The 24,838-nt window shown below is 51.1% G+C and overlaps 9 protein-coding genes; 4 read left to right on the forward strand and 5 right to left on the reverse strand.

The window, feature by feature from the left end:
- Positions 1-610: 610 nt before the first annotated feature.
- On the reverse strand, positions 611-1,960 carry RCC_01355 (uncharacterized protein; the record flags this gene model as incomplete). Its single annotated transcript, XM_023766628.1, has 1 exon — positions 611-1,960. One exon carries the CDS (start codon positions 1,958-1,960, stop codon positions 611-613), a length of 1,350 nt encoding a protein of 449 aa, XP_023622396.1.
- Positions 1,961-3,645: 1,685 nt separating this feature from the next.
- RCC_01357 (related to ASI3 Putative integral membrane E3 ubiquitin ligase, role in negative regulation of amino acid uptake) lies at positions 3,646-6,614 on the forward strand (the record flags this gene model as incomplete). XM_023766629.1 has 2 exons in its annotated part: positions 3,646-4,008; positions 4,161-6,614. The coding sequence occupies 2 exons, from the start codon at positions 3,646-3,648 to the stop codon at positions 6,612-6,614; spliced, it is 2,817 nt and encodes a 938-aa protein (XP_023622397.1).
- A 395-nt stretch (positions 6,615-7,009) lies between these two features.
- On the forward strand, positions 7,010-7,570 carry RCC_01358 (uncharacterized protein; the record flags this gene model as incomplete). XM_023766630.1 has 2 exons in its annotated part: positions 7,010-7,462; positions 7,532-7,570. 2 exons carry the CDS (start codon positions 7,010-7,012, stop codon positions 7,568-7,570), a joined length of 492 nt encoding a protein of 163 aa, XP_023622398.1.
- A 339-nt stretch (positions 7,571-7,909) lies between these two features.
- RCC_01361 (Serine/threonine-protein phosphatase PP2A catalytic subunit) lies at positions 7,910-9,049 on the reverse strand (the record flags this gene model as incomplete). XM_023766631.1 has 3 exons in its annotated part: positions 7,910-7,982; positions 8,039-8,111; positions 8,179-9,049. 3 exons carry the CDS (start codon positions 9,047-9,049, stop codon positions 7,910-7,912), a joined length of 1,017 nt encoding a protein of 338 aa, XP_023622399.1.
- Positions 9,050-9,720: 671 nt separating this feature from the next.
- Positions 9,721-10,605, reverse strand: RCC_01362 (uncharacterized protein; the record flags this gene model as incomplete). The annotated part of the gene is made up of 1 exon (XM_023766632.1): positions 9,721-10,605. One exon carries the CDS (start codon positions 10,603-10,605, stop codon positions 9,721-9,723), a length of 885 nt encoding a protein of 294 aa, XP_023622400.1.
- Positions 10,606-11,515: 910 nt separating this feature from the next.
- On the reverse strand, positions 11,516-14,996 carry RCC_01363 (related to f-box/wd-repeat protein pof10; the record flags this gene model as incomplete). XM_023766633.1 has 2 exons in its annotated part: positions 11,516-14,553; positions 14,612-14,996. The coding sequence occupies 2 exons, from the start codon at positions 14,994-14,996 to the stop codon at positions 11,516-11,518; spliced, it is 3,423 nt and encodes a 1,140-aa protein (XP_023622401.1).
- A 312-nt stretch (positions 14,997-15,308) lies between these two features.
- On the forward strand, positions 15,309-17,016 carry RCC_01364 (related to Histone acetyltransferase esa1; the record flags this gene model as incomplete). XM_023766634.1 has 3 exons in its annotated part: positions 15,309-15,397; positions 15,454-15,481; positions 15,535-17,016. The coding sequence occupies 3 exons, from the start codon at positions 15,309-15,311 to the stop codon at positions 17,014-17,016; spliced, it is 1,599 nt and encodes a 532-aa protein (XP_023622402.1).
- Positions 17,017-17,297: 281 nt separating this feature from the next.
- RCC_01365 (related to isotrichodermin C-15 hydroxylase (cytochrome P-450 monooxygenase CYP65A1)) lies at positions 17,298-19,090 on the reverse strand (the record flags this gene model as incomplete). XM_023766635.1 has 8 exons in its annotated part: positions 17,298-17,456; positions 17,511-17,760; positions 17,811-17,964; positions 18,034-18,293; positions 18,402-18,534; positions 18,593-18,792; positions 18,854-18,970; positions 19,026-19,090. The coding sequence occupies 8 exons, from the start codon at positions 19,088-19,090 to the stop codon at positions 17,298-17,300; spliced, it is 1,338 nt and encodes a 445-aa protein (XP_023622403.1).
- Positions 19,091-23,399: 4,309 nt separating this feature from the next.
- Positions 23,400-24,596, forward strand: RCC_01366 (uncharacterized protein; the record flags this gene model as incomplete). XM_023766636.1 has 2 exons in its annotated part: positions 23,400-23,563; positions 23,621-24,596. The coding sequence occupies 2 exons, from the start codon at positions 23,400-23,402 to the stop codon at positions 24,594-24,596; spliced, it is 1,140 nt and encodes a 379-aa protein (XP_023622404.1).
- Positions 24,597-24,838: the final 242 nt, after the last annotated feature.

Genomic DNA, 24,838 nt, shown 5'->3' on the forward strand with positions numbered 1-24,838 from the left:
GATACCTTGCCCATCGAGCTTCGGAAAGACTCGGTAAGGCTACGAAGCCGGCAGTCTCCTATAGAATCAAAGTGCAGTACACGTCAACCTCGCTGTGGGTGTCGCTTCGCACTTCGGGGCCGTCGCATTCCACTACGAGTCCTTTGGAACTCGTCTCTCGAGACTACAATCGTTTGCGACCGTTCGGGCGTACTGCGCGGCGATGGGCTAGCTTGTTGGGTGTCAAAGAAGCCGCGAACGCACTGATGAGACATTACACCTCAGACTTAAATTGATCGGTTGGGACCTGTGGTGATCTCAAGATGAATTCAAATTAAGATGTATGTTATATAGCTAACAAAGAGAGTGTGTCCTATTCCCGTTCTGATCCCGTTCCCTTTTCCATTCCCACTCTCATTCCCATTTCGATCGGTTATTCCAAATTTTTTTCTTTTATTTTTTGGTTTTGTTTTGTTTTGTTTTGTTTTCTTTTTGTTTTTTTTTGTTCTGTTTTATTTTTCTCATTCCCCATTCCCATTCCCATGAAGGTGTATCTAGCCGAAACAAAAAAGAACTTCAATTTAGATTGTGCCATCCCCATTCCTATGCCGGTCCGTGTCCCATTTCCATTCTAATCACCCTCGACAGCAKCCAACAAAGCATCCCTCATATCCATTTCCTCCCTCATGTTACTCACATCTTCCATGGTAGTGTCCGCAGCGTACTGCTTGAAGATTTCTTCGAGTGGTCTTTTTCTGAACTCCACCGCACTGATGTGCGAAAGGCTGATGATCTGCCTTTCTTCATCAGCCATCTCATGATCAGGGTCGCCCATCGTAGCCGGCGCAATATGCGTCTTAGATGTGGCCGGAAGGCGATCCAGGGAAGTTTCCTGAGAGGGGCCTAGATGATACTCCGGAGTTGGCGAGCTTGAGGAGGAGGCGGTGGGGCGTCTATGTGTGAGGGAACCCCATGAGCCACCGGAGATTGGAGATGATGTGATGGTGAGAGTTGGTGATGTGTGTGCAGCGGCGGAAGATGCAGGCAGTGTAGTGGCAGCCGGTGCAGATGGTGTAGTGTTCGCGGCCGCTGGTGCGGCGTTGATGGCCGTCCAACCCGAAACAGGGTTAACGCGAGGATAACCAGCGCCTGAGAAAGTTGCAGGTAGCGCAACATTAGCCAATGCTGGGAAACCAGAGTTGGGACCTGCTGGAAGGAATGCAGTGGCAGCCGGCGCATATGGTGTAGTGTTCACGGCCGGTGGTGCGGCGTTGATGGCCGTCCAACCCGAAACAGGGTTAACGCGAGGATAAGCACCGCCTGGGAAAGTTGCAGGTAGCGCAACATTAGCCAATGCTGGAAGGAATGTTGTGGTAGCCGGTGCAGATGGTGCGGTGTTCACGGCCGGTGGGGTTGTATTGGAACCCGCTAGTCGGGCATAGTTGGCTAATAAAGCCTGCAAAGCATCAAAATTCGATGTACTGGCGCCGACGGTCGTTGTAGGTGGTGCGATGGTGGGCCCCGCGAGTGTTGCTTGGGCCGTAGTCGGGGCCAATGGTGCCGAAGTGACCACCGGAGGACCCGGAGGAGGGTTGACAGCCGGCAGAGTTGGTGAGCCCGTAGCAGAACGCGCAGGCTTGGTGAAATCCCAAGCAGGATCTTGAGGAGGAACTCCTTGCGCGGAGAGAAGTGTACGTCTATTGCGGAGTTTGTTGATGATGATACGGACAGCCATGTGCGATCTACCCACACATGCAGCCAAGACGGCTTGCTTGCACACGTTGTGTACCTCGCAGTAGAACCAGATGAATCGCTCCTCTTCTGGATTACCGTGTGCGAAATTCTCGCGAGACTCCGGCACAATTTGCCCCAGAGAGAAGATGTTTCGTCCCAGAAACAACGGCTCTTCGTTCGCTGCCCACACTGGGTTGACAGGGGGGCCGGTGCAGTGCGAACGCCCGCAGGTCTTGTTGATGTTCATGTTGATAGCAGCCATGCTGTCTTGTTTRGTCTGTGGAGAGATTGGCGTGTACCTTGGGAAAATGTTTGTATGAACCGTGATTTCAACCGTGGACTGAGCGTCAGGTTTGGATCGCAGAGGTGGAGGTTGTTAAGAAGTGTGATGTTAACGACGTTGTTAAGAAGTGTGAAGTTGACGCGTCAGTTTTGGATCGAAGAGGTGCAGGTTATGGAGATGGAGATGGAGATGGAAGTTTTTAAAGGTGTGTGAGTGTCTGGCCAGGGAGTAGAAACTTGGTACAGATCGCATGCTTCTCTCGATTCTCTGGTAAGATCTGCTTGAGTTTATTCACCCACCAATGGACATTAGTGCAAACCAGACCTAGCGTAAGCGAGGCTCGCCCATCGGCCGAGCTTTAGGACACAGCATGGCAAGACGGGGTAATGTTGTCTCTTCCTGGCGAAGGGCCACGACCCGACGGTTCCTCGCGCCGACGAGTTCTATTGAGGCCTTGATGAGCTGTGTGTGCTTGTGATTCAGAAACACATAACAATCGTCACCCAGCAAGAGTGGTTTTTATGGCCACTGCATATTTCCAATCTTTTAAATTGCCGCTTGCGAGCGGGTTTGCCATGCTTGTGGGCGGACACAGGCGGACACAGGCGGCTGCTCTAGCTTTCAGGTCGCTGCCCGTGGTTCTGTCAGGTTTTACTCGGGTCAGCGGCTTAACAACAACAAAAGTGGTTTGCGTGGCCACTGCCTTTTTCCAATCGTTTCGAAACGGCGCTTGCGAGCGGACTTACCATGCCTGTGAGCGGCCACAGGTCCTCTGCACTGGTTTTAGGTCGCTCGCTGTGGTTTTGTCAGGTTCTGTTCGGGTTAGACGCGTAACAATATTTCGCCCCTTCTCGAGCATCATAGGAAAACTCTCTGGTCACCTCTCTTCAACGCTCCATCAACCGCAGTATGGGGACCCATCGTAGAGCCGCAATTTCCCCTACACAATCCAAATGCGGAAAACAAGAATTGAGAGTCTAGCATCATGATAGCGTTAGTAAAAGGGCGATTTGACTCGAATGTGAGGGTTCCAAAGTCAAACCGAAAGACGTGAAGTTGAGGACAAGCGGGGATTTGACGGACGACCACTGTGCTGGGTTGGATTTTGCTGCAAGAGGATTAGTCATGCTTTATTGAAGCTGAGCCTGAAAAAGCCAATACGGTAGCCACCACGCGGCGATATCCTCTCATCCGATCCGCAACCAATGGATGTCCATRTCGGCACCAGTAGGCAGACAGCAAACACATGTACTGTATTGGCTTTGATAAAGTCAATACCGCCAGCCCCCAGTTATTTACGTCACTTACCACCCTAAGGACCAACGTTCGGTCCACACCGGCAAGACTTGCCCGGCCCAGCCCAGGGTCTCGGCTCGTCGTGTCGTCGCGTAAGGTAGGTAGGTGCCCAGGTGGCATGTGATGAGTGAAGTGAAGTGGAACACACACTACCTAGGTACACCATCCACCGCCGTGGCAAAGGGCGATGCAAGAACATTTTGATTGCGACTGCCATCTCACATTGTCACCGCCGTCGCGACTTCCGCTTGGAATAGCAATGGAACAAACGAACACCCTGCTATCTACCCGGAGATTGGATTGAATCGAGAATGGAGGTTCCGACCGCCAACTCATCGCTCATTCCCAGTGCAATGGACCTGCTCCTGGTGGTCCCGCGGCTGGCGCAGCGAGCCGGATCATTCGCGCTCTACCACATGCCGGAAGCGGTCGACAACATCGCCGGCAAGATCTGGAGCGGTGGCAGCATGATTGCCGATGCCACGACACAGCAGACTGTCCACAACATGACCATCACCAACACGAGCAACTCGTTCGCTCAGAACACCGGCGCGTCGATGCTGGAGACGAGCATTCGTGAAGCATGGAACAAGGCTGGGGATGAGTCGTCTACATCGTTGATGATGAGTGTCGGACAAGGGCTGGCGAAGCTGAAGAATGTTGGAGGCATCTTTTCGTACTTGACATCTCGCTGGGCTATCACTACATTCGCTGTGGTAAGTGATGCGAGAGGGTCGGATCAAAACATACATCTTGGAGTGGCAGCTTCGGCGAGAAGGCCACGGTGCGTGAATGACGGGCAAACACGGCCGAGAGCAGRGATGGCGGCGGAGGGATGGATTGGAGACCACGCTGACAATCCCTCCAGGCCATTGTGCTCAATCGAACCCAATTCTATGCATCGTCACGCGAACATCTACGACTGAGGTGGCATGTCCGGGCTGCGCTTTACATGCTCCCAATATCCGCCTTTCTCTATCAACTGCTTCTAGTTCTACAAGCAATGAAGTGTCAGACATCTCCTCACTATCCAGAACTCCGATACGGCGACCCTGCGAAGCACCTGGCCATCGACTTTGCTGCCGAGGGTGGCTTCCTTCACCAACTAAGCTCCACCCTCCTCTTCTGGCTGGATGACGCGAGTTGCTGCCAGGCGCGGAAAGTTTCCCTGATTGGACTGGGAGACGCAAAGAGCGAATTCCGTGGCTCCATGTCATTGTTGTATTGGTTCTTCCTCACTCTCTGCACCAGTCAACTTTTCGAGACCCTCGCTTGTGCGCTACAAGGGAAATTGCCCATGCCTGAGACTGGTATGACCATCTTTGAGCACTCTCTTGCTTTCGCCGAGTGCGAAGCCATGATATCAAGCGCTTTGGGCTTTGGATTCTTCGGCACCACCAGATCGGACGGCAGCTCCCAAGGCACTGGCACTATTATCACACGATCAGAAATGCTTGAACGGCTTAATGTGCCACCAGAAGTGTTGCTTGTCTGTTTGATTTCCTGCTTTAGCCATATCAGCAGCGCCGCTCTTGCCATTACAGGTATACGACATCGAGTTCGCCTGGTCAACACGGGGCTCTGGGCTTGCTGTTACATGTCGGCATTCTTTTGGAGCTTCTCGAGGATCGTAATGGCTCCAACCGATCATGTTGTGGACCATTTGGGAATACTCCGCTTCCCCACGGTTTGTGTCGTGGGGTTTATTCCGCATATGCTGATCACGATCGGTATCGCCGTGTGTGGCAGCATTTATACATTAGCTCTTCTTGCGACCGCCATGTCTGTACCACCCGACATAGCGGAAGGACTGTCCCTGCGAGGACGTTTTGCCTGGGCCTACAGCAACCTCCAAGCCAATGTGCAGTTCAGCCAGAATTCGGCAATTCGCATCAAGATGTCCGAGGACTTCTACACAACTTTGTTGAAGATTGGCTTCCATGTTCTCACCGCCGCAAGCGAAGCCGTTTACCTCAATGAAGGCAGCCGGATACACGTAGCGCAAATGACATGGCTTGAGCGGAAGCGGATCAACGATCTTGGCGATGGCATTGACAAGCGCAGACGCCCAACTGTCCCACCTGAGCTGCTTGGAGCAGGTATCGCCCGGGGCGTCAGCTTTGTTGATCACCAGCATGGAGCCATCGGCCAGTCGCCCTACGCAAGGGAGAGGAGGTCGAAACCTACGGGTCAAAGTCAAAAAGCCAATGGCAGCGAGCTTGATACAGGACTTGGCATGACCCAGAGAAGAACTCGTATGCAACTTACGATGGACTTCATCCTCGGTATCAGGAGATTGATTGTGGACTTTAACTCCAGGTTCTTTTGGCTCCTACTCAGTCCAACCGCTCGTGGTCTCCTGAATCTGCTACGAGTGGTGGGCATCGCTCGCAGACCTGGGTGGCTACTCAAAGCTGCCGGTCTTGACGAAAGTCAGAGACAATCATCTGTTCACATACAGCCATCTGAGACAGAGCTGCTGGGCTTCTACATGGTGGATCCCGATGGACGACTTTCGCTTCCAAAAGATGACAACGTCGATGTGGAAGTGGAGTCACGACTCAGATTGCAGCGCGCAGGTATTTATCAAGATGAAGAGCAACTCGACAGCGAAATGTGGAAATGGTTCCACAAAGGTGGCTGGTTCGGAGAGCTAGACTCCAGCGGCAACTATGAAAGACAAATGAGTGATGATGATGACAACACCAGTATGATTTCCATGTCGACAAATGCCAGCACTGCAGATGAGCAGGGACAAGATGAGGAAGAGGAGAGTGGGAGAAGGAMACCAACCCAGCGAAACCCATCTGGCCGGGAATCATCTCCAGCGGACGTTGATGTCGATCTGAGCTCACTATCTCGACTACTCAACCCACGAACCTCAGCTGACAGAGAAGAAGCCCGCCTTCTCTCTTACCGGTTACAATCCAACCGTCCAATGACCCGCAGCCAATACCAGCGCACAGCACAGCAAGACCGTGCTCACCTCCTCGATGGACTGCGCAGTAGTGGTGCCGGCCGAGCTCAAATCTCTGAAGAAGAAGAAGAACTTGATCTCGAGCAGTTCATCCTAGAAACACGCCAAAAAGCTCCGGCGAAGTCCACAAAGTCAGCAACCTGGGAGACGGGTGCGGAGGGTATGGGGGAGGGTGGGCCGCAATGTGTGGTGTGTCAATCGACTCCACGAGCGGTGCTGGTCTGGCCTTGCGGGTGCTTGAGCATGTGTGATGATTGTCGGGTTGGGCTGGCGGCGAGAAACTATACCAAATGCATTTGTTGTCGGACGGATATTGTGGCTTATTCTCGGCTCTATGTGCCTTGATTCTGGGGGTTTTGAAGTTGGTGGGTGGACAGAGGGAGTTGCATTGAGGTGTTGTTGAGCATTCCGATCGCATAAACGAGGTTGCATTGGCGGTGATACTAGATCGCGTGTTCAACAGTAGTAGGTAGGGGCACCAGTGCGACAACGGACTACGTAATATACATGTTCCATCAGACAAGATGTGATGAACGAAATTAGCCAGAAAACCAAGTGCTATATGGCTTCGAAATGATCTTGAGAGAGTATCGTCATCAGAGAAAGACCCCATCCCATCCCATGCCGTTAAGTTGGCGCTAAAATCACGCCCTCGCGTCCCATCACGCGTCTCTCCATCTGCCCACCACCCTTCCAATCCTCCAAACTCACCACCTCAAAAACAAACTCAAGAAACAAACATGCTCGCCATAACTCCCTCCAAGCAACTATCGAAACAAATAACACCCAACATACTACCCTGTAAAATCACCCATTCAGGGCCCATACCCGCATCATCCCGACATTGGAATCCTCAATCCTCCACGACCACCACCTCTTCCACATCCTCCCCCAACAATAGCGCAACGCAAACAGCTTATTTCCGCGGTCGAAAACTTCAAGGTCGCAAAATCCCTCTCCCGGAAGGATATGAAGGAAAAGTCCTTTTCAAAACCGACATTCTCCTTCCTCGGGCACCTCAAGAAAGAGAGAACGGGGAGGATGAGGAGGATGAAGAGGTACCAGTAGAGGTCAAGCAAGCGGAACAAATGGCGAGGTTTGAGGAAATTGTGGTTTGGGGACATGAGGCTCTGCCTGGGGACGAGGATGTTTATGTGCAGGGTTTGGAAGAGTGGGTTGGTTTTGCGGAGAGGGTGAGTTATTTCCTTATTCCTCCTGGAAATTGAAGAGCGGGATTGATTGTGGCTGACGTGCTTGTGTAGATTCATGCCTACGATACACCGACGGAGACGACTGCATGAGCGACGAGACCACATGAGATATATGAACAGAGAAGATGATCGAGAAACGCTTCGAAGCATATCTATCACGACTCATACGCGCCATCGCTGGAATACGGCACATGAAAGAGACGCAGTATCCTGGATATATTCTGTATTGGAATACAGAAGAAACTCCCTATGCCATGAATCTGTCTTGCTCTCTCATGTAGTAGTCGTCTTTCCACGCTCTCGCTTCCGTCTCCATTTGCGGAAGCTGCTGGCAATGCGACGCTCATTATAAAGCGGTGTTTGCAGAGACTCACACCTTCGCCAGAAACCACCTTTTGATGCCCTCTTCTCCTCAATCCTTTTGGCGGATCACAAGAAGTAGTCTGGTGTGCGACGAGATACCATGGGTTCACCGGCGCGAGGGCAAGGGTCAAATTGCAGGCTGGAAAGTCGGGAGTTAGTGGGAATGGCGTAAGTTTGTGCTTGGCTGGTACATACAAGGTGTACTTGAGATGCTCGTCGATCTCCATGATGGCGGCCTGATTTCCACACCGGTAGCAGTAGTTGGGCGCTGTAACACGAAAATGTCAGCTCTGCTAATAACAAAGCTCGAGGTCTGCGGTCGTTGATGAACTCACCTGAGAAAATAGTCACCACATTCCTATCTTGACTCCAGTTATACCCCTCCATGACCAGCTGATGTGCACGCGCAACCAAAGTGAGACCGTTGTTGTGGTTGAACGCCTCACTGATATCCTGACCAAAGGTGTATCCCGCACCTCTCGGGCTGATTCCCCATCCACACCTATCATCCGGGTCAGACCAGAGCAAATCACACATGGGTCCTTCATGCGGCACTTCTTGGATGCGATCCAACGCCCGGATGTTGTCAAGCGTGTCGATACTAGGCGACAGGCCACCGTGCAGGCAGAAGATCTGGTTGTCAATGAGTGCAGTAAGTGGAAGGTAGTCGAACAGATCCGTGAAGAATTTCCAGACGTTCGCATTTCCGTACTTGCGCAGACATTCGTCGTAGAAGCCGTAGACTTGGGTAATCTGTCTACTCTCGTGATTGCCACGCAGGATGGTGATGCGCTGGGGATAGCGGATCTTGAGCGCGACGAGCAGCGTGACGGTTTCGACGGAAAAGTAGCCACGGTCAACATAGTCGCCCATGAAGAGGTAGTTGGTGTCCGGATTGGGCCCACCGATCTTGAACAGCTCCATGAGGTCGTGGAACTGGCCGTGGATGTCGCCGCAGACGGTGACGGGACACTTGACCGGTTGCACGTTGGACTCGTCCTGAAGCACCTCGCGCGCCTTTTCACACAACCTTCGTACATCCTCCTCGGCAAGCTGCTTGCAGGTCATGAGCGACTCGATCCAACCGTCGAGACAGCCTATTGTCGGCGGGTCGATGCTGGCCCCCAGGCTGTGCTCCACCTTGTTCCCGCCCACATCTTCCATCGTCGCGTCCGCGGGCTGCGCTTTGAGCGCCGCAGCCTCCATGTTGGAGGAGGAAGGGGGAGTGCGCGGGGTGGTGTGGTATGGTGTCGTTATCAGGACTGCAAGTGCGGAGACTAGGTCCGGTGGGAGGGAGAGGGAGGGGAGGGGAGGGGAGACGTTGCGGTGTTACTCGAAGCCGGCAGGTATGGGTATCGAATGGCGGAGCGGGAGTCACGTGGCGCGTAGCTGAGGTGGTTCGGATGATGTAGTCGAGGATCTGTGAGTCGTGGCAGTTAGAGCATGCATTGAGCAATGCCAGCGAGATTGAGACGAGCTTGTTGTGAGTTAGGTTGCTCCTGTAGCGGGACCGTCCGCCAGAGCTTGGCGATGATGAAACGGAGGGCTTGACATACGACCACCAACATACCTCACGTGCCATGACATGGGTAACAATCTTTACGACAAATGTACGTTTCTGCTCATACATTTGGGGAGCAAAAGAAAGAATTACAGATCAACCTTCAAGCTGTACCTACATATGTACCAGGGTTGCTGCTGAGGCTCTGGTTTTTACCAAAAGTACATGCTGCCCTTAATCTGACCTCTGGCCTTTGCCGATGAACGCGAAGAGCCCAAAACACTCCATCTCATACCCAACAGATCCCTTTCTTCCAAGTTCATCTCTCACACAAGCCACTGAAGATGCATCCCCTCATACCACCCACAACAGATCTTCAAACAGCCTCATCCTTCGTCCGCACGATACATCTCAACACATGTTCCAAAAACGGCTTCCCACACTCCTCAGGAACAGGGCGAGGCTTGTCATGACACTCCATAGGAACACAATCCCAGAACTCCTGCTCGCCAATTTGCTTGTAGATCTTCTTCAAAACAACACGCCTGTCCTTGACAGTCCTGCTCTCGTCGACGCACTTCTGGAAAGAGCTGCTCTTGAAGGTCTTCGTCTGCTTGTTCGATTCCTGTATTTCTGCCGTCCAAATAGTGGGGTCGATCTTGAAGTTGACTGAACGAGCCTTGACTTTGACGTTCTTCTTGGAGATGATTGCTACAGGCTCGTCTTCAATAACGATTGGGTTAGTTTGATGGCCACATGTAGGCTCAGAGTAAGACGGGATAGCTGGAGTGATTTTCTCATCGGCTAGTGGACGTGAAGGAGCTGCTGGAGTGGTGGTCTTCAGATTGATGGATGTGGTGGTAGAGGCCGAAGATACATGCTGCCGGGCTGAGGTAGCGGTGCCCGTGCAAGTGCGGTGGTCCCAATCTGAGAGTGGAGAGCGGAGGTCGTAGGCAGGGCGCTTATGGGTGGGGGTGACAGTAGTAGGAGTAGCCAGGCCGGCCAACACGGTAAGCGGGGTGTGRARGATTGGAGTCGTAGGCTTCTGAACTGGAGTAGAGGTGCCCCGGGTGCCACCGCTGGTAACAGTAGCACGTATCCGAATCATCTCAGGGATCTCGTCGTCTGCGGCACTCAGTACCTGATTGGTTGAGCTCGCGCTGGTGAAGGGAAGGTAAATCTCTTCGCCCTTGTACGTGAACGAGATGGCGCTAAGATCGAGGTCGTTGGCTGAGAAGACGATGGTAACTTTATTGGCCATCTTGCGTTGTTTTGGTGGGATGGGATTGAGAGGATTGGGACTTTGGATTGTAGCAAATTGCGATGGAAGTAGTTGAAGAACAGAAAGAGAAGAGGAAAAACTTCCACAGTAAGGGAAGCCATCGAAAGCCATCGACGCATGTTCGAGAGCGCAGACGACGTGTAAGACAGGTACTCACTAATTTCGTCAAGCGAACAAGCCACGGCTGGCTGGTGACGGGATCTTTGACCTTTCGGTTCCATCGCCAGACAGCTTTTCGACTTTCGCCATTCGCTCAGATTCAGAGCTTTCTATGCTGCGACATGTGTGCAGAAAGTGGCAGATTGAAATTGGTTCTTCCCGTGTGGAAGAGGTTTCTGAAGTAAATCATGTCCGCTGCACCGATCCATTCGGCCAGGGTTCACATCAAAGTCACATATCCCTCACATCCCGAGATCTGGACAGCCACCAATATCATGTTTCTGGCCATAGGTTCGACAAGAGCTTCTGTCGAAGCCACAAGGCTCATACCATATGACAAACCCGTATGCAAAGTGCCGGAGCGGTAGAGGTGGTGTTTTGAGCTGCTTCAAGTCGTTGGTGCAAGAGGTGTTCTCAGCGTGCCGTTCTTCTAGATGGTGTCTTGGCTGGCCAGGGGGAGGATAGGGAGAGGTGAGGGCCAACAGTGTAGGTGAGTATGTGCACAGCGATAAGGATATGTGCTCCTTCGGACCGTGGACGACAAGATTTTGAAATGGTAGCCCTATCATGTTTCAGGTCGGTTGGAAGGCATGCAGCACAAGCAGTCGTTCTCAGATTATTATGTACCCATCGCCTGCAGACTCGATGTGGTAAAGAACAACTCTTCGTCGCATGCATGTCATCCCGATCGATGCAAGCATACTGCAGGAGGGGTAATCCACCCAGATTTTCACATCCTCCCCTTTCCCTTCCCCTCGAAGTCCTCCCCACCTTTCCCACCCACATCCCTGCGACTCTGCTCTTCGGCAAGACTCAACTGCAATGCAAACTCCATATCACTCTGCAGTTCGGCATCCTTGCTCGAGCCAGTCAAGAAGGGCGAGGTCATGGGTGAAGGCTTCGCAGATGAGAACTTTCTACCCTTCCCCTTCGCCTTCGCATGGCGAATGGGAATCTCGTACCCACCTCCAGGGGAAGTAGCAAGACTCAGCCGAATCGCCTCTTCAATTTCTGCGTCAAGCTCTTCGTCGGTCTTGCTATTGGCCTGGCGATCTGGAGGGGTTTCGGCAGGAGTAGGATCAGCAGTAGCCCACTGACTCTGGTCAGTGCTGCTGGCGACTGTACTAGTACCAGTACTCGTATCGGAGGCTCTGCGCTTGCTCTCCTGCTCCAGCGTCTCCTGGCTCAACATCGCCGCATAAGCAATCATCTCCTCTTCACTACCGTCCAGAAGTTGCGTTCCAAAGCGGCCCGCAAAGCGCTGCGCGTCTTTCTTCCGTTGTTGCTTTTCACGATCGAGTTCGAACTGTTCATTGGCGATGTAATCCTTCAAGTTGCTCCTAGTCGCACCCGAGAAACGTTCGCCGCCGTTGTTGCTGCCTCTTTCGGAGCGACGGAGGCGACGCTYGTGAGACTTGTACTGGTCTGCCGCAGATGAGCTGTACGACCAATAACGAAGCTGATTACCGAGTGAGACCATGCCTCGAAGCACAGTGGAGTCGGGATCGAGGCACAACGCGCCAGCGGCATACATGTTGATTCCAACACCTTGGGCTGACGCTTGAGCTTGCACCAGTCTGCGCCGCGCTCGAGAAGAGTACTTCGAGTTCAGGGTCCGGATAGGCTGTGTGTCGGAGGCCAGGGGATCCCACGCCTGCACAAGCCCGTCATTCCCGCCATGAACGATGTATAGGGAGGACAGCGCTAGACACGATATCTGAGGAGAGTCCGTGTAGATGATGCGCACCGGATCGAGAGAGTTAGTGTTCTCAATTGACCGCGAGACTGGCCCGCGCATGTTCCACAGCAGCACGACGCCTAGCTTGGTGCCCACTGCGAACAGACGGGCACGCTGGCCTGGCACATCGGCCGGATCGACACTAATTTCAGCCGCTGACATTGGCGTCAATGATGGCGACGAGGCATTGGACCGACCGGAGAAGCCGAGAAGCGGGTCCTCCGACAGCGTCTGGGTTGCGAATGTTGAGTTGTCGATGGCAGTTGCCATGATCTGCACATTCTTCAAGCCACCAAGCGAGAAACCTGTCGTCCGCCACTCTTCCCTCATGGGACGTGGAGTGATCGAACCGGTGAAGTCTTCTTGGGAAAGAGAGTCTTCCAGTCGGTCGAACGAAAAGGAGGGCGCAGGCGCAAGCACTGGGGACGATGAACCACCGAAGAGAGAGGGCGGGCTGGTGGATTCTGTGCTCGCTGTCGTTAGAGGTGGTGTGGAAGACGTCTCGGCTGAACTCCTGTCCTGGATACGGCAGCGACTGTAACGCTTGATGGCGGACAAGCTCTCTTCTTCCAGTCCACATTCCACGACAGTCACATTCTCACCAGCATTATTTCCATCGTCTCCGGCGAAGTCGACCTCTAGCCTTCTGCGCATGTCCCAACCCGCGCAGATCTTCTGGAAGTCTTTCGGCTTTCGAGTAGCAAAGGTTTCAATCTCGCGCGTTTCGGCTTGGACCTGACCCTTGCTCAGACACATTCCGTTCCAGGAGGATCGAGGAGAGTAGCTGCCATCCACGGAGGAGTCCGCATACGGGTCAATCTTCGCAACGCGTCTGCTCGATTCTACGGCGTTCCAGTATACAGACCTGCCCGTAAGCCAGGCGGTGCGCTCGAGAGACTCGTCATCCATTTGAGTGCCTCTCTCCATGTGAGGCCGCTTCGGAAATTTGGTTAGATAGAATACCTCCCCAAGTGCGTTGAGGACGACCGCCCAGATGCGATTTTGAGCATATCGCTTCAAGGAATAGTCATTGTCGATTGCGATGGCAATAATAGGCACACCTGGACTCAAGACCCAACGAGCCGTGACTTCTCCTCTACCAAATCGCTGGTCACGATTGTTATTGGTGCCGTTGGTCGATCCGAGACTGTATGCTGTAAGTACTCCCAAGGAGGAGCCGGACAAGATACCAATCAGACCTTCTGTGAGTGAAGGAATGGCGTTAGATTTGGCGATCCACACTGCAGTGACGGCTTCAGTAGTGGAGGTGATCTTAGGAATTCCAATCTCTGGGGCAGACATCGCAGAGGAGAATGATAAGAAGCGGCCACGCATCTCGTCAGTGGAGCGATGGTAAGTCATACCACCTGGTGATCCTTCTCCGACAACCATCCCATACGGCTGGCTGACATCCATCACATTCGGCACTCCAACAATCTCTCCCGGACCGAGCCCATACTGTGAATCTCCGGGAAAACGCTCGGCGAATTGCAAGAAGAATTGCGGATCAGATAGACCCCAACTGTCTACCTTGACAGTTGAAGGATCACTGCTGGTGGCGGTTCCTACATCGTCAGCGCCATGAATGAATCGTGGCAAGCGCTTGTTCAAGCCAGTTCCGAAGGCAGCATGGAGGTGGTTGATGGTCGTGAATAGTTGCGAGTTGTACATTACGATAGGCGCGGTAGACAATACGTGTCCTGATCGAGCAGTCGGCGGTGTGGACGGAGCCTGGACGGGTTTTCCTCGAGCGAGGGAACGCAATAGTCGCGTCCGCATGATGTACTCGCTTCTCCACGATGCCAGCGCTGTAAGACGCGTAAATGCGCGCTTCTCCGAGCGCACCACCGCTTGTGCATTGTCATCGTCGTTCAGCTCTGCGTTGATGGAGTCCGGTCCTGGAAAGTAATGCGCAAAGGCAGTCCGCCATGCGTGCGGTCCAGTGACGAGATCGTGAAAGCGCTTCGAGACGGAAGACACCGACGCCAAGTCCGTCGGCGTGAGATGTGCTAGAGCATGTGTCAAGATCTCTGCGGTGGAGTGTCAGCGGTGTGCCCTTGTGTGCCTCTCAATMATCCGACAACCCACCATTCGGCAATTCCTGGATAGGAGAGCGCTTGTCGCTTGGGTTTCGTGGCTTTTTGATGACCTCAAAAGCAGGTCCTTCTCTCTTTCGTACCGGAGGCGTCGCAGCCTGCTCATACTCGGTGATTCGATTGTACGCGGGCGGCGATGGCGTATCTCGTGCGCGGGACCTCAATCCCCGAGTCTCCTCGGGAACGTCGCGCAGGGATGCTGTAAGCGCGGCGTCGAGAGCGGACTGCTCGGCGGTGGTGGTGTCGTCGCCGTCCGCTGCGCGATGCAGGGAGGCTGCGGGGTCGCGGTCATGAATGCCATGTTKGGAGGTTGATTGCGAGTTCTGGGGCGAGTTGTGGGTGGCAGCAGTGGGAAGCGCCTGAGAGTCGGATTGCATAAAACGTCTGGGTGGTGAGTGAGGGTGAAGTGGTGAGACTGAGCCAGATGATTCCTGGGTCAGTCGAAAACGCGCAAATGGGCTTGCAGAGACGTGTGGTGGCGTGTGGTTGTTGAAGATCGGAGCCAAGTCACGTACGAAGGATTGACGGCTTGGTCGGCCTGTCGAGAATTCAGGCATCCAGGCAAACACCGGGCGCAAAGGTGAAGGCACGACGTCAGCCAAATCAAAGGCAGTTGTCAAGAACCATCACCATCAACACAACATCATCGATCAATTCGTTATAACTATCGTCCCGTCTTATCCGCCATCATGGCACCTCATAATGACAGCAAAGGTGGTGGAGGCGGCGCCGATGAGGTCAAAGCGGAAAAGGGTATGGCGACGCTGTCGACGCTGCGGTATGTAACCTATTTTCTAAAAGGGGAGAAACACTCAATTAATTGATCATTTACAGGATTGGCACAAAAGTCATGGTGCAAAAGGTGTGTTGCGCAGCCGCTTGGTCAAACCGAATTTATGTTGACCACACTTTCAGGGCGATGAGAAGCGCAAGGCCGAGATTTTGTCCATGCAAACGAGAAAAAGCTTGCCAACATYCTACGTGCATTACGAGGACTTCAACAAACGACTGGACGAGTGGGTCGCAGCAGATCGATTGGACCTCACGCAAGAAGTCGAGTGGCCAGTTCCCGAGAAGCCCGATACCAAAAGCAAACAGAAGACTGCTCCACAGTCCAAGTCTCAGCAACAATCCAAATCCGACTCGAAGAGAACTGGTGGCATCAAGCGATCTCGTAGCGGCACTGCCACCAGAGAAGCATCCGTCGTGCCAGCGGCGGGCGGGAAGGAGAACCGCGAACCTCCTATTCCCTCCATTGCGATTGAAGATGTTGAAGCAGACACCCCGATGGGTGACGATGAGTCCGAAGTGGATCTGCATGAAGCCGCTGCTGCAGCAAAAGCAGTCCCAGATAGCGTCCCAGTCACTCGCGAAGAAGAAGTTGAAAAGCTTCGCACGAGTGGGAGCATGACGCAGAATCAGACGGAAATCAGCCGTGTACGMAACCTCTCTCGCGTCCAAATGGGCGAGTACGAGATCGAGCCCTGGTACTTTTCTCCCTACCCGGCCGAGTTCACGGAGAGTGACATGGTCTACATCTGTGAGACCTGCCTCTCATACTTCGGAAGTCCACTACAATTCAAGCGCCATCGCTCGAAATGCACTCTCCTTCACCCGCCCGGCAACGAGATTTACCGTGACGACAGTGTATCGTTTTTCGAAATCGACGGCAGAAGACAGCGAACATGGTGCAGAAATCTGTGTCTTCTCTCCAAACTCTTCTTGGACCACAAGACACTATACTACGATGTCGATCCATTCCTCTTCTATTGCATGACAGCCAGAAGTGAGCGTGGCCATCAACTGATTGGCTACTTCAGCAAGGAGAAGGAAAGCATAGAAGGCTACAACGTCGCATGTATCCTCACTCTGCCACAACACCAACGGAAGGGGTACGGTGCGTTACTCATTCAATTCTCATACGAATTGAGCCGATTGGAGGGCAAGCAGGGTTCGCCCGAGAAACCTCTTTCCGATCTGGGACTGCTTGGTTACCGCGCATACTGGCAGGAAGTCATCGTGGAGAAACTCCTCGAGCATGAGTTGAAGGAAGGGCAGTCCGCAACGCGGGATCCACCTTCAAGGCACGAATCCGCCAGAAACGAGCTCTCGCGGCACGACGGAGGCCGACACGAGCCCGGTGTCATGAGTGTAGACAAGCTTGCTTATGATCTCGCAATGACCACAAACGACGTCTTACATACCTTGCAGAACCTAAACATGCTGAGGTATAGTAACAAGAATCACGTTATCGTGCTGACAGATGGTGTTCTGGCCGCGCGCGAGAGGCGGAAGGAAAAGGAGAAGGTCAAGGGGAAGAGACAGATCGACGCCGAGAGGTTGAGCGGGTGGAAAGCTCCTGTTTTCATGGCTAGTCAAAGAACCTGGAACTGGTAGTATTGGGTTTGTGGGCTCGGTGCTTATGCGCGGAGATCCCCGAGACTGGTCTTGAGAAGTATGGGGTTGTGCTGAAAAATGGGGCATCGATTTCCGGATATGAGTGAGGCGTTTGGTGAACTACGAAAGGAAGGAAGATACCCGCTGGCGGTTTTGGAGGTATGATCAATGACAGCTGCTCACTACATGGATACGAGGAAAGTTGCATTCAAATTGCGATCATAATGAAGGCCATGGAAGAGAAGCAGCCTGACCATTCTCCTCCTTGTATAGCAAGTGATTTACGCAACCCTCTTCTTAACATTCACATTCAAAGGAAGTTTCTCCCAGACAATGTATGTCTTCTGCTCCGACCAGTTGATCGACTCAGGACGCAGTTCAAAGTCAAAGTTGAGGAGAACACTGGCGAGGACCAGACGGATCTCGTGCCAAGCGAAGTTCTGTTTGCATCACATGTTAGAACATGATCGGTTCAAAGGATGACTGGTACGTACCTGAGCTGAGCATGCCCGTAGACCAACGCTGAAGGGCTCGTAGGCATCAAATCGATCGTTCTTGAACTTCTCATCTTCGCCCATCCAGCGTTCTGGATGATAAACATTGGGCTCCGTCCAGAGCTCTTCGCTTCGGTAGGTTGCGTGCTGGTAGATTGCCAGCCGTGTGCCTTTGGGAAAGTGGAATCCCTTGAAGTCAGCTCCCTCCGCCGGTACGGATCGAGGGAAGCCAACGGGGACGGGTGGGTACCTATAGAAGAGTCAGATACACTTTCCCTTCATCACTTCAGATTTACTTACATTCTGATCGACTCTTTGATGATCGCATTCAGGAGTTTATCGCCCTGGAGAGCGAACATGTTCAAGCTATCGATGTCGGCGTATTGGGAGCGAAGATGTTCGGACAGTGTTTTGAGCCACTTGGGGTTGAGGAGCAAGTAGTAAAGGATACCACCTTGATCGGATGATTAGCAATAGTTACGGACATTCCGATTCAAATCCTGCCCCTCCTGAGTCGACTTACTGAGAGCTGTGGCCGAAGTCTCGGTTCCTGCGATCATCAACTCGTTGGCAATTGAGTACCGTTCTTCAGTGCTGATAAGTGACGCTGTGGTGCTATCGGCAGTGACCAGAGACCAGATATCAGGTGCTTCTGGGTTCTTCGCCAGCCGTTCATCGACACGGTTTGTAACGAAATGGTGGTGACCTTTCGCAATCCGGTTGATGGTGGGAATGCGCATGATAAGACCACGGATCTTTGGTCCATAGGTTCTGCTGAAGTACCTGATGGGGTCGAAGAACGATTAGCAGTGCCGTGGGTTGAGTCTGGATTCGGAAGACATGTCCAGATGAATTCGTCTCGTCCACATGCAGCTGAAGGAGAAGACTTACCGAAGTGTCTTGAGCCGTGTGACGTATTTGAGAAGCCAAAAAATCAGACTGACGAGTGGAGCATACTCTCCCTTTTCCAACATATGCAGTGGCTCAGAGAGCAGCATATCACTCATGACGTCGAAAGTGGTGCCTAATCAGGTCTCGTMAGCATACTACATCTCTTCGAAAAGTGAAGAGTTACGACTTGCAGTTGAACATTTTGACCATGTCGGTTGGGATCCTGTCCTTTGCGTGCATCGAGAGTCGATCTGTCAGCGCCTGACACCAGCCTTTGAATCTTGACTCGTGCTGTCTCAAGCCCGAGTCACTGAATGCTGGTGCCATTGTCTTCCTCATGCGGCCGGCAGCCTCATCTTGGGCAGAGACTGGACCAGGAATGCCATTGACCCTGTGAAAAGAATCCTAGTTTTAGCATTCAGCGATTCTCGGGACGAATGAGAGCAACTCACGGGACGTCATAGAAAAGGATGTCTTTACTAAAAGTGCAGACACCTCTTGACTTTGAAGCGTAAATCTCCTTCCATAAGTCGCCTTCGCCGAGCATCGCGACAAGATCTGGTGCAAGTCTATCCAAACGTCAACTAAATAAATCCGCTTGTTTGGCTGAGAAGTCTTGATTACCTGACGATCTTGCCATACTTCCTGTGGAGTTCAAGAACATCCACTGTCTCTCGTCCTCTCCACATACTGTACAAGTGTGGGATGACCGTAAAGTGTCGCCACTTTGGCCCTGGGATTCCTGCAAGAGGTCCAAAGAAACTCCGGTGTATGTGTTGGGCGAAGGCAGTAAAAGCCCATAAAGCAAGAGAGATTAGAACAAGAGAGACTGCATATGCAGATACTGACAGTTGCTCCATCTTTCACAACTCTTTTTCGTGAAGGTAATATGCCAACGTCCCATGAGCGAGAATAAGTCAACTTTGTAGCACTAAACAGACTCCTTGCTGCTAGGAACTGAAGCTACCTGGTCCTTGAGGCGATGATAGTATTCCGGCGCTAAGAGCGAAGATCAAAGTACGTATTCATCGACTTGCCACTAGTGGAGGCCAGCGTCYACATCAACTTTGCGGTCTACGTGAGTGACCCTTACTTTGGCTTGGAAATGCCGTGGATCGCGAAGCAAAGTGCACATTAAATCACCGATCTCAACAAAGACATGCTCCACACGTACCATGTCACAGCTACATGGGGTAGGATTACTAGGTATGGCGCCACTAGCTTGTGGTGCCTCCGTGGGCGTKGCCGACGGCCATCAGTAGCACGCATTTGTTGAGCGAAGTGATTCCGTAGTGCAATGCAGCTACAGTGAAGAGACAAGGCTCGCAAACCAACCAGGTCATCCTAAGCTTGTTTCGCTGGTACACGATTGGGCTCTCCCGCACACTCTGCCGATGTAGGGATAGCCTTGGCAACTCTAAGGTTGTAGAAAGGAGATGATGTCAGCTGGTGATTGGGCGCAAAATCTTACGGAGGTCGGAATCAGAACTCCTTGCCGGTCAGGGATTTGAAGCTACTCGGCCGGAGTTCGGCCGTAGTTAAGTTCGCATTGCTAACACCCGCATATAGTTTCTTCTTCCTTATATTATTCCACAACTACAACATATATGTATACGAACATAAGAGTGGAATTATAGAGCTGAATGCGCTCTTTAATTTAAGCCTATATAGATGTTTCTTTACGCACCGTAGCTAAAACGCTAGCATATGTAGTAAAATTTACCTAGGCTTTATAATAACAGTTAAACAACGGCCTTAAAAGAGGTTGTTCTAACCTTACTTAATCTTATTTCTTCCTTACTATAATAACGTCCTCTTAGAGGGCAGTAACTACATTAAACGCTCTATAAACGTAACCGTCTTCTTCCTACTTAATCGTAATATACGCTAATTATCTTCCTTCTAAATAGCCTTAATCTAAGTAGGTAAGGCTACGCCGGTAGTAACCTAAGTACGAATAAGCTTTATCTTATTACGACACTTCTTAGCTAATTCGTTCGTACGTATATACCGTGCTTCCTTCGTAGCCTTATCCGCGGCCTTAATAGCATCTTTATTACCTATTCTAGCTTATAAAGCTACTATTCGAGCTAACCTAAGGGCTTTATAAGAAGGTGTAGGTGTAGTAGCAGTAATAACGGCCTTATCTTGCTAGCCTTATCGCTCGTTAAACGCTTAACGACGTCGCTTATTATATAACCTATCTTTAGATCCCTCTCGGTATTCGTTACTACCTTTAAGTCGGATTACTTCCTTAATATATCGCATTATCCTCCGGATCTAGCGCTAGATAGTAGACTACGGTAGCTCGGCCTACTTCTGCTTCTATATAGCAGGTAATTTAGGCCTAGATTCGAAGTCCGGATAGGTTTATAAAGCACGTTTTATCTAATACTACGTAGGCTTAATTATGTTAAGATCCGGCGAGTTACTAGGCTATACTAACCGCGTAACGTCGTAAATATTAAAGAGCTCGTTAAGCTAGTAAGCAATATAAGCCCTAGCGCTATCCTCTTAGATAGTAAGGCCGTGTTCCTTTATAAACGGAAGCAACTTTAGTACTAATACCTCCTTCTCGTAGCGATACTAATCTATACTACCTATAGTCGCCTTACGGACGAGTTTACTACGAGCTTCTATAAAGACGAACTTTAGCCTTATACGCTTACGTTGCTTCTACGGTTTACCTGCTCTTATTAGGCCTAGATTAATAGATATACTCGCTAATTTATGTCTTAGATCCTCCTTATTTTAATCCTTCTTAAACTACATACGAGCAGCAACCTCTAATACTCGATTACGCTCTATAATATCCTTCTTAGCTATAGCTACTTCCTATTTAATCTCTTTTACCTACACGTAGTAAGGTCCCTTATAATCGTACGAGAAACAACCCTAGAACATAAACTCTAAGAAGCCCTTAAAGCGATTACTATAACACGTACTAGAGTTATTTTTAAACGCTATTCGCTATACGCGGTTGCTACTACGCCGTAGACCGTAAATTACGGAGGTCTCGTCTATCTATACTACCTTCTTCTAATCGTTAAGCGTCTAGTACTAGTATTAAAGACACTATGCTAGTCGCTTCTTACGCATCTACGGTATAAGTCTAGGCTTCGTATTACGCTTAACTTTATAGTAACTAGCGCTATAAAGCAGTCTCTAAACGGATATTAGTAAGAGCTTACGATTACTCGTTATTCTAAGTTAACGACTAATTATAGTAGTAGTAAGCGACCTTATCCTTCTATTCTTACTTATTATAGCTATTACCTTACTTAGAGCGTCCTTAGTATATATAGCTAGCCTACCGGACCGTAGCTTATCTATAAAGTACTTATCTCGGAAGTTATTACTATCGAATCTACGCCTTCGAGCCTTATTATATATAGAGCGATAATATCGTTCTTTTAAGCTAGTTACGGCCTTAACTTAAGCGTAGGTCTTACTAACCTCTCGTAGAGCGTAAGTAGTAGCTCGAGCAGCTACCGAGTAGTAGTTAGTACGTAGATCCGACCTATTCTAAGAGTCTTTATTGTAACCTATTACCTAGTTAGTTCTACGACTATACTACTCGTTTTAACGCTAGACTACGCGATTAGTACGGTAATAAGCCGTTACGGATAGTATAAGGTTTAGATTTACTTACGAACAGTAGTAGCTATGCTATATTATTAACAACCGCTTAATTAGGCTATAAACATGCTATATTTATTTATCCGAGACCTCTAAAATAAGGTTAGACGGGTATAGCCGTACGCTAAGATTATACTACCTACCTAGTAAGGAGTTCTAATTCCGACCTCCGTATATATAGGATATACGGAGTAAGACTAGCATAGAGCATTAGGCTACTTAACAAGTACTAGTAAGATCGACTCTATAGGGACTCCAACTACCGGAGCTAGGATAAGGCCATAACTTCGACGATCAGTTTTTGCTGCCTAACGGAACTAGGGTCCTTCCCCATTAGGTAATTCTAGCAGGCCCTGCTAGCCTCTAGAGGTTCCACTCAGATTGTCCGCAGTAGTGAACACAAATTACGATCGACCCGACCTCACGTCTCCGCGCTGACTCCCGAGTATTTCCTGGCGATGGCTTAGGCAACTCGAACTGAGTCGAGAGACTGCAGTGTCTTGGAACTCTGAGCTCGTTGTTGTGACCATCACCCATGCAAATAGATCTTGCTGCACTGCCGACGATGTCTCCGAGGATGGCGCGGACGAAAGGCTAGTGAGTTTTTTGACCTTGCATCGGCCGTGATACCAATCACTTCTCCTCTCAAACAAAGGCTATCAGCAAGTTCGGCCAATTGATCTCGGGCCACAGATGCAAGGTTCTTGGAGAGGCTTCGAATCTTCCAGGATAGAGACTAGAACGTGGGTTGCGAGGTATCGTTCAAGTCGCCTGTGATGCGAGCTCGATTTGTCAAAGTGAGAACAGGCCAGGGGGTGGTACTCTCCCCTGATTCCAGGCACGAGGGATCCAGAGATACAGCGCCTGGACGCATCGGATGACCTTGTGCTGCCCAAGAGTCTCTGGAAGAGACATGTTGCAGCCAATCTCACTATAGGACACAGCAGCTCGGACGGAGAGGAAGGTTCTCCGCTACGTCAAGACGCTGTACGCTTTCGGTTTCGACTCGGTCCGGAATCTCTACCCATCGGTCTTGGATACATCATTGTCCATCCGAGCAGAACTACGGCACATTCTMCCTTGTACAAGGCATTCCACGGCGAGATACTGAATTAGACTGAAACGCCCGATACGTCATTCATCGTGGCCACGCTGGTGTCTCTAGACTCTAGGGTGCGGAGATCGAGACTCGATACGCGACCATTGGTTAAAGGGGAAGAAGGTCTAGATGTTTGATATAGCTCAGTCCAAGCCGCGAGTTGTATCAGTATCGGCAGTCGGCTCCTTCTCCTATAAGATCTTCCATCCCACTCTCCTGACACGGACCATTGCGAGAGTTTCTTACCTCAATCTACAACAATGCCTTCTTACAAGTGGTATTTCCCCGACGACATTGCAGATGACTTGCAAGGAATAGACCTGCCACCCGCAGTAAAGGCTGAGGTTTTTGCCTGTGCCTGGGAGTATGCACGAAGTGTAATCCCTCAGTACACCAATTGGAACAGATATGTGGCCTTCATGAGGTAGGACTGCAGTGATGAAGTAGACGAGATCAAGCTGACGCATCCATAACCATATAGAATTATCATCATCGGAACAGTCGCCGAGTTCCGTGGCGCTCTTTTCGATATGACCGCTGAGGGTCCTGTTCTGGGCTACGATCTGGATCAAGTCCTTGATGACCTCTTCAAGGGTACTCCTGGGGCGGCAGACATGTCTCGGGAGTACAAGACCTTTTTGACCGTTACCAGCGACAAGACTAGCGAACGCCGTCACGACGAGCTTTTCTGGAGATATCGACGGGCTGTGGCATCTAGTCCCCGAAACTGGTTCCGACTACGAGACTGTGATGCACTTTGCAGATTCACAATTGCTGCAGCATTGGCATGTAACGACATGGACGATGTGTGGTTCACCGACGAGGAATTCGATGTACTGGCCGAGATTGGGGATACCATGTACGATGCTATTGCATTCTACAAGCACCGAGCAGAAGGCGAGACCAACAACACATTCGCATATGTCCCGCCGGACTTGCGTGTTGATGCATATCGAACCGCTCGCGAGCTGCTATGGGCTTTTGACGTGGCTTATGCCCTCAAGCCAGGCATGCAAATCGTGACCAACTTTGTCCGCGCATTTGGTGGACCTATTCACATGATGATGCGTAGATACAGATTCTGCGAGGAAGGCTTGATGATCGGCAAGGCTGAAGACGAGAGTGTTATCCTAGCGGCGAAAAACAACCAGAAGCTGTGGCACCGACTGGATCGAGACGAGGTGAAATTTTATGAAGGACAGCAACGGTTTGAGCGCATCATGGAGATGGAAGACAAGCTACTATTTCGAGGTTTTGCGGACATACTGAGAGATGCTGCGCGGGTGGACAGTCCTGCAGAGCCGGCCAGCTCTCCTGCGGAGGAGAACGGGTTTGGAGGCTCCCTATCCAACGAAGCTGCCTCGCAGGAGTGGAGGACATGGGCTTTGGGATTGCAAGCGAGGGTTGCTCATGCTTTTCCCGAGGTGAAGCTCGATCCTGTGCTACCAGCTGCCTAGTGTGCGTTGGAATGGAACTATGATGCCGAGCAAATGTCTCTGCATCGGACTCAAGGTATCGCCATCGCAATAATCAATTTACGCAATCTAGATCTTCATGTGACAGCTTCTCTTGGCAGTGGGTGAGATGGATCGGCATTGGCATGTACTAAACTGTCAAGAAGGTTACGTACGAACTCAGTGAAACTTCCTTCGCAGGCAAAGACATGTAGGTTAGCATACATCGATGCCCAGTGTGAAGT

Source organism: Ramularia collo-cygni, assembly GCF_900074925.1.
Source record: "Ramularia collo-cygni strain URUG2 genome assembly, contig: RCC_scaffold01, whole genome shotgun sequence".
NCBI lineage: Eukaryota > Fungi > Ascomycota > Dothideomycetes > Mycosphaerellales > Mycosphaerellaceae > Ramularia > Ramularia collo-cygni.